General features: G+C 40.4%; 1 protein-coding gene across 1 annotated transcript; it reads right to left on the minus strand.

Annotated features, from left to right (window-relative positions):
* Positions 1 to 1,221: 1,221 nt before the first annotated feature.
* Positions 1,222 to 10,572, minus strand: LOC113025649 (alpha-synuclein-like). Its single transcript, XM_026173633.1, has 6 exons — positions 10,267 to 10,572; positions 9,649 to 9,833; positions 9,437 to 9,466; positions 7,937 to 8,079; positions 2,465 to 2,536; positions 1,222 to 1,938 (listed from the first exon to the last, which is right to left on the minus strand). Exons 2-6 carry the CDS (start codon positions 9,767 to 9,769, stop codon positions 1,921 to 1,923), a joined length of 384 nt encoding a protein of 127 aa, XP_026029418.1. The 5' UTR covers positions 9,770 to 9,833; positions 10,267 to 10,572; the 3' UTR covers positions 1,222 to 1,920.
* Positions 10,573 to 14,727: the final 4,155 nt, after the last annotated feature.

Consider the following 14,727-nt stretch of genomic DNA (forward strand, 5'->3'; position numbering starts at 1 on the left):
GAATGCTGCAGTTGAAATCAAGACTCATCAGACCAGACAATGTTTTTCACATCTTCTGTTGTTCAGTTGTAGTGAACCTGTGTGAATTCCAGCTTCAGTTTCCTTTTCTTAGTTGAGAGAATTGCAACTGGTGTGGTCTTCCTGCTGTAGCCCATCTGCTCCAAGGTTAGATGTGTTTTGCCTTCAGAGATGATCTTCTGCATATCTTGGCTGTACAGTAACCAGTGGTTATTTGAGCTTTTGTTGCTTTCCTATCAGCTCGAAGCAGTCTGGTTATTTTCCTCTGACCTCTGACGTAAACATCCACAGAACTCTTTTTTGGGTCATTCTCTGAAAATCCTCGAGATAGTTGTTTGAAAATCAGGAGCTTCTGAAATACTCAAACGAGCCCATCTGCCACCAATTACCACGCTGTGTTCAAAGTCACTCAAATCACCTTTCGTCCCTATTCTGAAGCTCAGTTTGAACTTCAGCAGGTCCTCTCAGCCATGTCTACATGCATAAATGCACTGAGTTGCTACCACGTAGTTGGCTGATTAGATATTAGTGTTAATGAGCAGCTGAACACCTAATGAACTGTTCCTAATGAAGTGGCTGTCATCAGGGGGACAGACTGATTTTTGTCCCACTTTCAGTGAGAAAGTGAAGATGCTTTGACATCCAGCTTGTGAACTATCAGTGTGATCATTGTTTTAACATACACTGTTATTCACATAACATCGCTCACCACAATTTAAAAAATGCTCTCAACACGTTTTTATTGTTATAGGTCAGCCAACTTACTTAAAGCTAGTCTACACACATATAGATATAGATCTATATAGATAGATTTGAATCTTTCAAATCAGATCACACTCCCTGCTACGGATTTTATTTTTTCCTGTCGTGACTACTGCGCTGTGTGTTGGCACGAGTCAGAGCTGACTTCACCGCATCCTGTTGGTGCAGAACACCGCAGCCCAGATCTTAGCTGGCACACAGATATGATTTGAACATGTTACGCTGGTGCTTGCCAAATTACAGTGGCTGCCCATTATCTCCTGCATTCATTTTAAAGACGCATCTGTCACTTTTAAATAGCTTTGCCCTAATTATTCCTCAACTACTGACTAAAGGCGATTTGCCTTTTTGTTTCTTTTTACACTCTTTTATTTTAGACAATAGCTTTTTCTTTCCTTTTGTATTTAATTTGAGCAATGAAGCACAATTCTAAAAACATCATGGGTCTCACACTTTTACACATTTTATTCAACATTTAATTCCCATTAAATGAATATCAGTTCCTTACATGCTCTGGGTTTTCAAAAGTCCATCCAACATGATATAGTATATCTGTTATATCAGTGACAACTTAAAAAATATGAAAAGCACAAATAGCTCAGCACTTTATAGTCCACCGCAAAAAACAGTGACAGTATACAGACAAAAATAGAGAATATTATTCTGCTCCCATCTCAAACAGATCACTGTAAAGTGTTCATTTATATAGAGACACTTAGGTGTTTGTAGACTGCAGTATATTTCCATGTTTGAGTTACTGACATAGCCACACAGTTGACAAATATATAGACACACACGCACACGCATAGACACGCAGTGATCAGCTGGCTTTCTCAGTGGGAGGGAGTCACTGTAAATGACAGCTGGTCACAGAGGACACACACCTGAGGTCTCCTTCGAGACTGATGTTTAAAAGGCACACACCGACGCACACCAACACGTTCACGCGACATCTTTCGATCTTCACAACATTTACACGGATATTGTACGGGGCGGCACGGACGGAAACACGCACACACGCACGCACACCGACGCTGAGCACAGACTCCATAAAGGACCAAAACGAGGCACGACGGGACTTGGCAGAGCAACATGGAATGTTTCGATCATTTATCCTCGACAGCGACGCTCCCCAGCAGGTTATTCGTCAGAGTCCTCCTGAAACAGGCCAAAAACAATAGAGGTCTGGATTTATCATCTGGGATGCAGATGACCTCCTGCGGCGCGATTGTTGTCACCTTGAAAGATGCATGTCTGTGCAGCTTAATGACATTACATCACAGAAACTGTGCAAAGTAACGGAGATAATGTTACACCACCCATTAAATGGTTTATTTATGAACTCTGGTGGCTGTCTGGAGCTGCTCACAGTCTGTCTTTGCCTTAAGCAGGATGTAACCTTTAAGCAAGTTGCCAGCAAATGCCAAATAATATATGAACCTTTCATTTGTTTAACAGAAATGTTGATGTAATTTAAAGATTATTGTCTTGGGTATGCCAAAGACACAGCGAGTTATCGTGTCCCTGAGCTAACTATCCATTTGCTAAATATGTGTTAAAATGAATGAATAGTTTTATACCGTAATACCTCTAATAAAACTTAGGTGAGGTTACACCTGCAAGACTTTATCCAGTCAAGTGTGATTTGCAGCTAACACGGTCGGTGGGGGCAGGTGGGCCTTACCTCTGTGACATCAGCAGGGTCGGTATCAACTGGTGACTCTGCCACATCCTGTACCGCTGAGGCATCGTCACTCTGGAGAAAGACCAAAGAGAAACATTGTATTTTTATTTGTGCTCGATCTTTAAAATGCGACTGTATTTTAAACTAGAAAACAGCAAGAAAAGTGAAAGAATAAAAAACATGGTTACGCAGGTGAAATATCCTGAGCTGTAGATGTGCTACTAACTGCATCCAACTGTCATTTCAAAGAAATGAAATTTCTTCCCTGGTTTTAGAGACCGGCACTCAGAACGGTGGTCACTTTGAGCAAACATGCACAGCATGGGATTATTGCTGGGGAAAAGAAAAGCTCTTTGTGTAGACTCACAGACTACACTACACATCCATAACCACTGCATGACGTCATGGGGTTACTTTTGTCCCGTGTGTGGTTCAGAATAAGTCTACAGGTGAGAAGCCAAAGGTGAGTCCTGCTCAATGGAAGCTCCAAACTGACACCTGATGCTTGTGTGACGCACAACAAAGCCAAGGTTTTTTCAGCCCTGCCCGATCACAATGTTCACACATACACACAGGCCCCAGGATGACATGTGACATAGAAAAGGTGTAGCTACTGAGGTTGTCCATTTTTTTTAACTCTGTTGCTTGTAGTGTGAACAAGCAACAGAGTTAACAAGCCAAACCGAAGCCTAAAGACCCGACCTTCACTTTTAAATGTACTGATATTCCCATTTCCAGTTATTCAAATTGTTAGACACAGGAAAACCTTGGAATAAGGATATGATAATGGGCGCGATTGCACTATTTTTGCTTGGAGCCATTTTTAAGATCTGACACAATTTAATTACATCAAATTATATTTCTTTGACACCTTTGTCCAAAACAAATTACAGTCATTACGTTCATTGTAACTACACCGGCTGCATCCTCCGCATTTGTCACCCACATATGCTGTGGGACTACAGTACCTCTGAGTGATCCCTTGAGCCTGCTTTTGTGTCTGCAGAAGGAATATTACATGACTGAAAGTTTGGCAAAAGTAATTTAAAAGGACGTGTGAGGACATTTCTGTACAGTTTTCTACAGTCATCTATCTGAATATTTCAAATAAAAAAAATATTTGGGGTGGACTGACAGCATCAGCCCCTACGTGTTCTGCGTCTCACAAAATCAACAGGTTCCTGTTGATTTTGTTAATGAGTCACAAAATCCACTATGGAGGAGGTCAGGATGAAGTGGTGGGTCAGCAAAACATTTATCTTCTTCCAGCAATTAACATTGAGTTTTTAAAGCTGCTGTGCCTGTGACACAGACTCAATTTAACCATGAAAACGAAGCTTCTGTAATTGTGGTTATTCTCATTTAAAATCTTCAGACGACCAATGAGTTGATCTGAAGTGGCGGCCTTCTAATTCATCTGTGTGTGACTGAGCTAAAAACTTTGAAAAGTATAAAACAAAAAGACTGAACGTAAACAGCGTGCACAGTTCACTGTGCTGCAGCTTTGTTCGCGGATGCATTCATTCATGCTCATTTCACAACTTTCATTACGAGCGGCGGTCACTGTGATTGCTAAAAGCGGGACAAGGACGAGGCGTGAAACGCTAATGAAGACTGGGCGAGGGGTGGGTGATGCCTCCTATTTTTCCTTGATTGCGCTGTGCCATTGAACTGACCTTCCTTAATGGGGAGTGGTCACAGTGCACTGAGATGAAAGGCTGATGTGAGGTGCTCCAGTTACTGCACCCTGTCCTCCTGCTGTTGCATTTAACACCACCCATCAAGCCTCCATCTGTTCCCCTTATGGAGCCGGAGACATTCACTGTAACAGTGAATTCTACCTTGTGTGTTTGCTGCGATCAGACTCAACTTTGGGCAAAAGTTTTACACAGAAATTTGCTTCATATATCTCAGTGAAGCAATATTGTGCGAATCTACTAAAGTGATAGCTCTCTAGGGACCACGTTGTGTTGTTTCAGAGCCATTTTCAAGCAAAAACTGCTTTACGTGAAACGGCAGCTTTTATCACACGCGGCTGAAAAGATTTCATCAATAAGATGTGTTTATTGAGACCATTTTCCCCTCTGCCCTACGCCACGTTTTCTACTACGCTGCCCACCCTCGCCTCATTTTCTTCTCCCACTATCCTCATCACTTTTCTCTTGTCATGATATGACTCACCAGCAGATGATGAATTGGCGGAACAACCAGATGAGGAGATTAATCAAAACTCAGCATCCCACCATCCTCTGTTTGTGGATCTGTGTGTGTCTGTGTGTATGTATCAGCTAAAGGAGGGAATCGCTCAACCTGGCATCAATTTTTAAATAAAATCAATATTAATGAAGTTTAATGGCTGAGCCGGCTGGAAATGACGCTTAAATGAGGACAATCTGATGCTCTCTTCTTTCTAGTTTCTCACTGGGAAAAGTGTGTGTGTGTGTGTGTGTGTGTGTGTGTGTGTGTGTGTGTGTGTGTGTGTGTGTGTGTGTGTGTGTGTGTGTAGGTAGGTAGGTAGATAGATAGATAGATAGATAGATAGATAGATAGATAGATAGATACTTTATTAATCTCACAATAAAGTAAAAATAAGGGTGGCAAAAATGTACATGTGCACTATAAATCTAAAGTCAATTTCAAGAAGGTATAACAGAAGTACAGAAGTCTACATGTGGAATGTTATGCCTGACAGGTGAGTTCACCTGACACTGAAAAAGAAAAGTTATTGTACAGACACATTGGAAGCATGGTTGGTTGAATGTGTGTGTGTGTGTGTAGTTACAGTGTGCAGAAATGTATATGTACGATTCTTCCTTTAGACTGAATATTTATCTCGCTGCTTCAATAAACAACTTCTGTGAAAGATGAAAGGTGTTGCCGGCCAATTCTGTCTTTTCATAAAAAAAATCAGATGCTCTAGGTTTTTTTTTTTTTTTGCCAGCAACAAAAGATGAAAGCATTAAAAAAAGCTGCAGAAAAACCCTTTCTACCCTTTTAGTTGTCGCCACCGGCAGGAGAAATCGCTCAATGATTTCTTTGGTATCTTATCTTTCCACTGGGTACTTATTTGCTAATCACGGCCAATTAAGGCTGATTTAAAGAAATGTGTGCATGTGTGTGCATGCTGTTGTTAAATTGCTGTTATGGATTCTCCCGTGTTTCATAACTAATTAAGGGAAGAGAGAGCATCACAACAAACGTTCGACAAAGTCTCTGCGTTGCCCTGGGAAATATTTGGCCGGCTTGTTATTTCCTGCTGCTCGCAGCAGCGTTATGAGAGAGGAGGATAATTATTGCAGGCAAATTTAACGCTGCCGTCAGAAAAGCACAATTTAACACCTTATTAATCCAGATATATAACAGTGTAAGTTCAGGAGAGTGTAACTGCTGTGTGTTGACAACAAAAGTGGTGACAGCTTTTTTTCTTTCCTTTTCTGCTGCTTATGCTGAAGTTTGTCTTTTCGAGTGCTAAAGAGTTGCAACGTTAATGTGAGCTGATGTGAAGCAGAAGTGCAAAAGCGAAGATCTAAAGTTGCAATTAAAGGTGACTGACACGTTTAATTTTGCTGTTTCTGTTCAGGGATTCTCGCAAAAACACATTAAGATCTAACAGCGTTGACAAATGTTAAGTATTTACTTTTTTTTTTAGGAATAACTTGTGAAAGTAATTAAAAAGAGCCATTAGCTTCACTTTTCTGACCATGTTTACTTTATTTTCGGTGTGCTGCTGTATTATCTTTGTCCCATCAATGTATATGAAGAACCTAGACACACTAATGCTGACGCTTAAAAGTGAAATCAATTCGGAAGTGACTTAAACCTTTTTCACGGCCAGCAGGGGGCGACTTGTCTGGTTGCATAAAGAAGTCTGACTGTCTAGAAGCCTATGGGAAAATGCATTGACCTCAGCTAACACTATCCTAATCAGATAATTGTCTCAAACCTTATTTTCAAGTCATTTTTAATTTGCCATGGTGTTTATTTTCAAAGTATGGGTCAATTTAAAGTAAAATATGAAGTAAAATAAGGGCATGATTTATGTTCTCAGTCAAGCCTTCCTCTTTCCTGTGACATCAGATAAAAAAATACAACAAACTACATGCTACAGTAATGTATCATGGGTTAATAGTTAACTTTTTCTATGCAGGTGTAAGATTGCGACATTAACACAACCATAAGATTTTGTTCCAAAGCGCTTTTAGTGAAATCAAAAGGCTACTTGTAATTTCAGAAAAAATTTGTCTTAACTGGTGGTTTAGGCCCTACCCATACAAAAGTTGCTCTCAAAATCTCAGTCTTAAGGCAAAGAGAGAGATGTATAAAAAGACGGTGGCAAAATACACAATCACAGAACCCACTGAAAGGGCAGAAGAAGAGTCATACTTTATATTTGACTTGTGTCTCAGCAGTAAATGGTTTGCTACGGTAAACCGCCTTCGCCTTTTCCTCCTACTGTGACAAACGAAGGCCAGACTGACTGATGAAAAACACAGGAAAACTAACAATATGTAACACCTTCCATTTCAGAGAAGAAATATGAGAATTGATGACAAATGACTCAAGGTCAGGAGGCCATTTGGCACAGTAATGGGTTATGGCTTGCGGCCACAGCATGAAATGGAGGGATGTGCTGGGCTCCAAATGACATTTCCTGCGGTGTGTTTTAACTGCGTGCATATAGGGTATATTGATTTGGCCGTGGGGAAGCGTAAGCATCCATAATGTTCGGTCATGCATGCTAAAATTAAAATTCTAAGACACATGGATGTGTTATGACTGGAAATTGCAAAATTATCAAAAATTTCTTGGTGAGGAAAAGAAAAGTCTGGAAAACTCCAGAGTCCCTTGGAATTTGTCTTATCACTTATCATCTTGTAATTGTAATGTCTAAAACTCAAACCCTGAAGACCTAAAAGTAATAAGTAGTACAACACAAAATTTAATGTCATTCATCCGTCCATCCATTCTCTTCCACTTATTCAATTCAGGGTCGTGGGTGGAGCCTATCCCAGCTTCCATAGGGCGAGGTACATCAATTTATTTAGCCACGCTATCATACATGCTAATGTTTGTGGTCTTCGTCATAGCATGAAACAAGGAGGTTGTATCCTTAATTTGTATAGTTCCATCTGTCAGATGATGGTTTAAAATTGGTGTAACTGTGTAATCACGGTCTGTGTTTGTGCTACCTATTAGCTTTGGGTATTCAATGCTGGAGTTATATATACCGACTGTATTGAGAAGATTGCATCCTCTTCAGAGACTGCAATATCTAAAACTTTGTAAACCACACCGTTTTATATACATATATATACCTGAGCTATGCACCAGATCCAACCCCAAAGATCAAACCAGTGATCTTTAGCTCTTTAGGCAAATTTGTAACCCACACTGCAGACTCTATATACGTGTCTTACATATCGTAATATCAGTTCTTATACTGATATAGAAAAACACAGTCTTCTTTCTTACCTGTTTGGCTGGGTCCTTCTTGACCAGTCCGGTGGCAGCGGCGATGGTGCCCGCGCCCTCCACGGTTTTCTGGGCCACGGCAGTAACTCCAGTAACCACTGCTCCACCCACTTGAGAAACTCCAGACACTGTTTTACCTGCAACTGTAGGGAAAGGAGGAGAATAGAGGATGTATCTCTATAGAGCCACAACAATATGCACGCACACACACACACATATGTGTGTGTGTGTGCGTGTGTGTGTATATATGAACAAGATCCAGAAAGGCCACTGCCTTCTCTGGGTGTGACCTTGTTTGATAGCACATCTAACTTGCACATCTGGACGATATCTTTTTTGAAATTGTCTTGCTTATTTCTGCAAGATAATCCCAGAACACACTGTCACACTAGTAAAAAAAAACAAAACAAACAAAAACAAATTCTTGATGGAAAGAATGGGAACACTTTTTACTTCCAAAACTACAGCAATTACATTTGTTTAGTGGCAACAGTATGTCCCAGTCAACTGTTGCCAATGATAATTTTCTTTGGTGTAAATAAACGTACTTGCTTTGCCTGCGGTGTTATTTAAAACAGGATCATCACCTGACATATCATTTGGTTGACAGGCCAACTTTGGGAGCTGGCTGCAGGCTTTCTCATTCAAAAGCTTTCTCTGTGACGTATCCAGTCTTCAACAGCGTTCCTGTATGCATCTTGCAGAGTGTTTTTAGTGAGATCTCTTTGTGAAATTAAGATTGAAAATGTCATTAACAATTGACATGTGGGCCGCCAAGCACCAAACCTTCTGCTGTCTGTTTGATGTCTTGCTTAAGTATTCCCTACAGCAACACTGGAAAAACCCAATGTTGGCCCACAATTTAAACATGAGGAATTTGTAATGCTAATTTGTGACTTTGCAAAACAGTTAAGAACTGTTCAGATTGCCGTGTAGTCAACTCTGAGGTGATGTTTGCTTTGTCTTGATTGGCAGTGAGCCAAAATGTGGCTTACAGGGATGCAGCAGTGCTACATGGGATAATTAGTCAAGTCGTGGGTACTCATAGGACATTAGATTGGTCTGTGCGGACCACCTGAAAGCAGATTATCAGATCATCTAATGTGCATCGCTTAGTCCCACTGGAAGCAAAGATCCCTTGTCCACCTTCACAATAAATGAGACATCACGCTGTTGTGTTTTCCTCTCATAATCCCACCTGCCTACAAAAGCACAGCCATTTCCCTGAATGCCTACAGCAGACGGCCTCCTTCTGCTTCTCTGTATTTCATGTATGAGAAATGGCAAGGCATAGCCTGTGGGGGATTAGGCGGTTTGTGTTGAGTTAAACAGTGAAATATAACCCCAACCTACAGAGTTACAGTACAGCTCTCTTACTGACCACCTGTGGATTTGGATAGATTACATTTTCTAACAGCTTGAGCCAAACCAAAAGTCAGACTGAATTCAGAAAACGGGTAAAGTCATGCAGAGAGGCAGTGAAATAATGTATGCTGTTACCTGTTGTGACTCCGTCCTTTGTTTTAGTACCTGTAACAACATACAGGTGGAGGTCAATTAGAAATATAACCCACAAGTCCCCTGTTGAATTCAGTAATCAGCCTATAATAGAAGTAATTATACTAATATTAGTGAATTAGTAGCATTGGAAAGGTCCCGTCGATTTTTTTCTGGCAACACTGTCACCAATGAAATTAAAATCCAGAACTCACCGACATACATAACCCCGTCTTTCGTCATCTCAGCCGCTCCGGTCACTCCCTGCTTGGTTTTCTCGGCCGCTGCCACGACCCCGTCCTTGGCTTTAGAGAAACCCTTCATTAACGCGTCCATGGCTGCTCGATTGGCTCCCGATGTATTTATTTATTTATTTTACGCACACACAGCTGTGAGGGTGCTGAAAACAGGAACAGTGAGAAAGCACACTGGGATGAAATGAAACGCCCGATATTAAAAAGAAAGAAACACACACACGATGCCACCGCCCTTCTTCTTTTCCCTCCGACAGGTTTGCCAAGCCAATATCGCCGGCTGAAATATTTGTGCAAATGTGGGGTTCAGCCCATACAGGCAGCTGTGCTCTGAGGCTGCTGGAAATCCCACCTGTAGGAACTGCTGGTCACAGCCTTTGTTAAGCATCCATGAATGGATGAATGGATTTTACTATAAATTGAAATAACCGGAATAGAGAACGGATCTATTGTGTTGGAGTGTGTGATAAAAATGCATAAATAACTAAATAACTGTGTAGATGTTAGCAGTATCAAACGGACGATTTTAACACATTTTAAGATAAGGGCGATGGATACACGAGCTGTGGGTTCACGCACCTGTTTGCTTCAACTTCCTCTGAGGAGAGAGAGAAGGTGCTGAATCTTCCGGGATGACAGTGAAGCTTCACCCAAAGAGCAGGAGAAGAGGGGTGTAAAATAAAAGGACGGGTTATTGTCTCCAAACTTCAACTTGTCTAAAGACAACGGCTAAAACAGACCGACGAAGGGACGACGACAGACAGACAGACGGGTTCGACGGGCGCCTCCTGCAGACGAAGGAGAAGGAGCGATTAAACCCCGCGATGCTTACGAGAGACCAGAGACGCTCCACTGCCTGTCTGTAACACGCTCACTCACTCACTCACACACACACACACGCACACACACACACACACACACACACACACACACACACACACACACACACACACACACACACACACACAAAGATTACGTAGCGCTTTCTGCACGTAGGTTGCCCACAGCGTGTAGGTGCAGCAGGCTCTTTAAAAATCTCCAGTCGGCTCAATACATCTGTGGCCAAACTACCAATTAGTGGCAGTGCAATTATGCAAGAGAACACTGGTGGGCTTTTCACTGTGAGCACCATGTTAACTGCAGCTGCACAGCTGGTCCGTCATCAACTGTTTGCATTGGAGGCCTAAATCGCCCCCCCCCCCCCCCCTCCCCAATTTTTACTTTATTTTAAAAAATGTTTTTCGCTTTTGTTTAAGTAAAAATTATAGAATCAAATAGCCTATGATTCGTAAATAATAGGTGTGGGTATTTGCAGGAAGTTAGGGTTGGCCCACTTTGTGAATGCTGCTGTAAGTGCCTTTAAAATCCATTATCCGTTTAAAAACTCACACTTCTAACTTATGACGCGATTATTTGATCCTTTGTGAGGAGACATTAATATTTACTTGGTGCCTCATTGGAAAGAGAGTTCGGTTTAATGGATGAAAAACGTGTAACATATAACTTCATAATTACCATAAAATAAATGAAAAGGAAAAGAAGGTCTGCACATCAGCAGTAATTGTCCTTTGTTCTAACTGATTATAACTGATCTAGAAAGCACTGCTAAGATTTGAAACCTTTAGTCCTCAACAAAAGGTGCATTATTATTATTTTGTAAGTGCTACCATTAGGGTTTCCATGTCTGCCATTAACAAAAACACAACAAAAAAACCTCCAAAACCAAGCAGTAACACTTCAAATGTGACTTCGTGAGAACTTCATGTTTTTTTGTTATACAAGTACTCTTTATGTTCCTCTTTAAAAATAAAGCTCCAATGAATCAAAAGTTAATAGGTTAATTGTAAGATGTTGATGAATGGATATGCCGCTTGGATTGTTAACAATCACACGACATGACTGTGCTGTTAGAATTAGACCTGGAAGTCTTTGTTTTCATTATATCATGTATAGCAAAAGTGCAGACGAGCTACAACTTCCAGCACAAGAAAAACAAACATTCAGTCATTTACACAGCAAATACATGTACATACATATATACATATATCTAAATAGTCTATTCTTTATTCTTCTCATTAAACCCTTCCTGAGGTGAAATAGAAGGTATGGACAAATAAGGCAGGAGTTCATTCACACTCCAGAAGGGAAACAAATACAAGAAATAAATGGATGTATCAGCAAATGAGCCGTGCTGAAATGCAGATGCACAGTTGCACAATTGTGATTCACAGTGAAATCTTCAGAATTATACAACGTGAGTTGGATGTTCGTCTTGTAACTGGAAGGTTGTCGGTTCGAGCCCCGGCTCGGACAGTCTCGGTTGTTGTGTCCTTGGGCAAGACACTTCGCCTACCGCCTACTGGTGTTGGCCAGAGGGGCCGATGGTGCGATATGGCAGCCTCGCCTCTGTCAGTCTGCCCCAGGGCAGCTGTGGCTACAACTGTAGCTTGCCTCCACCAGTGTATGAATGTGAGAGTGAATGAATAGTGGAATTGTAAAGCACTTTGAGGGCCCCGAAAAGCGCTATATAAATGCAATCCATTATTATTATTATTATTAACTTCTCCATCTAATGCACACGTGGTCTCAATCTAATATAAACAGGGAGATATTTCTGACGTCGCAGAAAAAGCTTAAAATAACTACATTCAAACAAATAATTATCACTTATCCCCAGGTTTTCCTAAGCTACAGTGTGCACAATCGTCTGGCATATTCAGCACCATTAAATCTTCCAATAATTACAGGAACTCCATGTGAACCTCACAAAATAACTCACCAGCTATGATTATCTGTAAAAATGCCAGATTTCCAGTTTTTCTTCAGGATCTCGCATATCCTTATCTCATCTGCTGCTTTTACACACCTTTCATTCACCACAAGAATAACAAGTACCAATATGTTGTTTTCATGGCTGTAAAACATAAGTGATTATTCATTTACCAATAACAAAGAGCCTGTAAAGACTCTATGCTAGAATACTATATTAACATATATAAATAGTTCTCATTAGATTGTTTAAAAGGATGCATTAGTGCTTTCCATTTCCTTTTAATCTATGACCTTAGCATTATGCTATCTCTGTGTTTACTTTTCATGATGTGTCTTCCTGTCTGTGTCAGCAGTTCTGCTCTGTTTGGCTAAATTTGGTTTTTTCAATACATCGATCACGAATGAGACCTCCAGAAGTGACATTAAACATAAACAATATGCACTTTTTTGCTGAAATATTAGTCAAAGCAAGTATTTGTACAGCAAATTTCACATACAAAGTGCTTCGCTCAAGCCATTAAGATCATGCAGGGAGATATGAAGACAGTGGTTTGCAGTTTATGTTCAGGTCTCAGAGGCATGTTTATCATTTGTTTAGTATGAGCACAAAGAAATGGCACGAAATGTCTCAGTGAAGCCATAAACAGCCACACCCATAAACTACAGTCACATGTATCGCCAGCTTATTCTTTACAAAAACATTATATATATATATATATATATATATATATATATATATATATATATATATATATATATATATATATATATATATATATATATGTATATATATATATATATATATATATATATATATAAAAAAAATATAAAACATAAGAAAAAAGTAAAGCGAGACTTATGCCCACTCACACTACTATATAACAAAGAAAAGAACTTGGTGCAAGTATTTTTGATGCTGTGAAAAGTTCTTCTCAATCTTATGATAAAATGTACTCTGATATTCATAAAAATAAGCACACAGTGCAAACATGAACATAGCGCAATGAAACAAAGTAAAGGAAAAAAAACAGGAAATCAAACAGTACAATTTCTATTCTGAGTGACAAATAACTCCTTTGAGTTTCAACAGTGATGGCGAAATGTGTCAGAACATGTCAGGAAAGCTTGGGTACTTTCTCAACTTGAAGAAAATAATTTACATAAACCTGTTCTTACCTCTCTGATCACTGACACACTAGTCTGTAATCTAGTGCTATTATTAGCAATGCAGCTTCAAACGATCCAGTAGGACCCTCAGAGGTGATGTATATAAACTCCATTGCAGAGCAATGAGAGAAATTCTTTTTACAACTTTCAATATTATAAGGGTGTAACAACAAACACTGTCATGGTTATGGAAATATGATCAGGGTAAGGAAGTTCTCACTGGATACAGAGGACACGGTCTCCTGCATTAACAGCTGACCTTAAGTATGAGGAGCTACTGTGGAAAATCAGTCTGGGTAGATGGACTTTTCAAGTCTGATCGTCTCCTTTATTTACGAAATAAATGAAGGAGCTGGGGTGCATCATAGGAACATGACTACGTGCACAAAGACACAAAACAGCTTCATATTTTCTATTAAACTTACTTCTAACCTCTCTAATGTCTCCTCAGCAGAAGTATCGCTGTCCTCAGAACATCACAGATGATTGCGCATGAAACGTACTGAATTAAATCAAACCCAATAAGTAAATAAATGGTAAATGGCCTGTATTTGTATAGTGCTTTTCTAGTCCCTAAGGACCCCAAAGCGCTTTACATATCCAGTCATCCACCCATTCACACACTGGTGATGGTAAGCTACATTGTAGCCACAGCCACCCTGGGGCGCACTGACAGAGGCGAGGCTGCCGGACACTGGCGCCACCGGGCCCTCTGACCACCACCAGTAGGCAACAGGTGAAGTGTCTTGCCCAAGGACACAACGACCGAGACTGTCCAAGCTGGGGCTCGAACCGGCAACCTTCCGATTACAAGGCGAACTCCCAACTCTTGAGCCACGATCGCCCCTTAAGGTTATACCACTTGTTTATTAAGAAACTTTCTATCGCAGTGCCATCAAATATAAGTGCCGGGACACTGAGAGCTGGTTGGGTAACCTCTTTCAAATTCTGGGTGGTGTCAAATATTCTGAAATGTTCTATTTTAAAGTTTTAAACAGCAAAGTGCTGCATTTGAAGCACCTCCTTTGCACATCTGTCTTTTACAGCAGATATGTGAATAGACATGTACATACTGAAGCCTCTTACTATCTTTCCACATAG

This window comes from Astatotilapia calliptera, chromosome 7 (genome assembly GCF_900246225.1).
Source record: "Astatotilapia calliptera chromosome 7, fAstCal1.2, whole genome shotgun sequence".
Lineage (NCBI taxonomy): Eukaryota > Metazoa > Chordata > Actinopteri > Cichliformes > Cichlidae > Astatotilapia > Astatotilapia calliptera.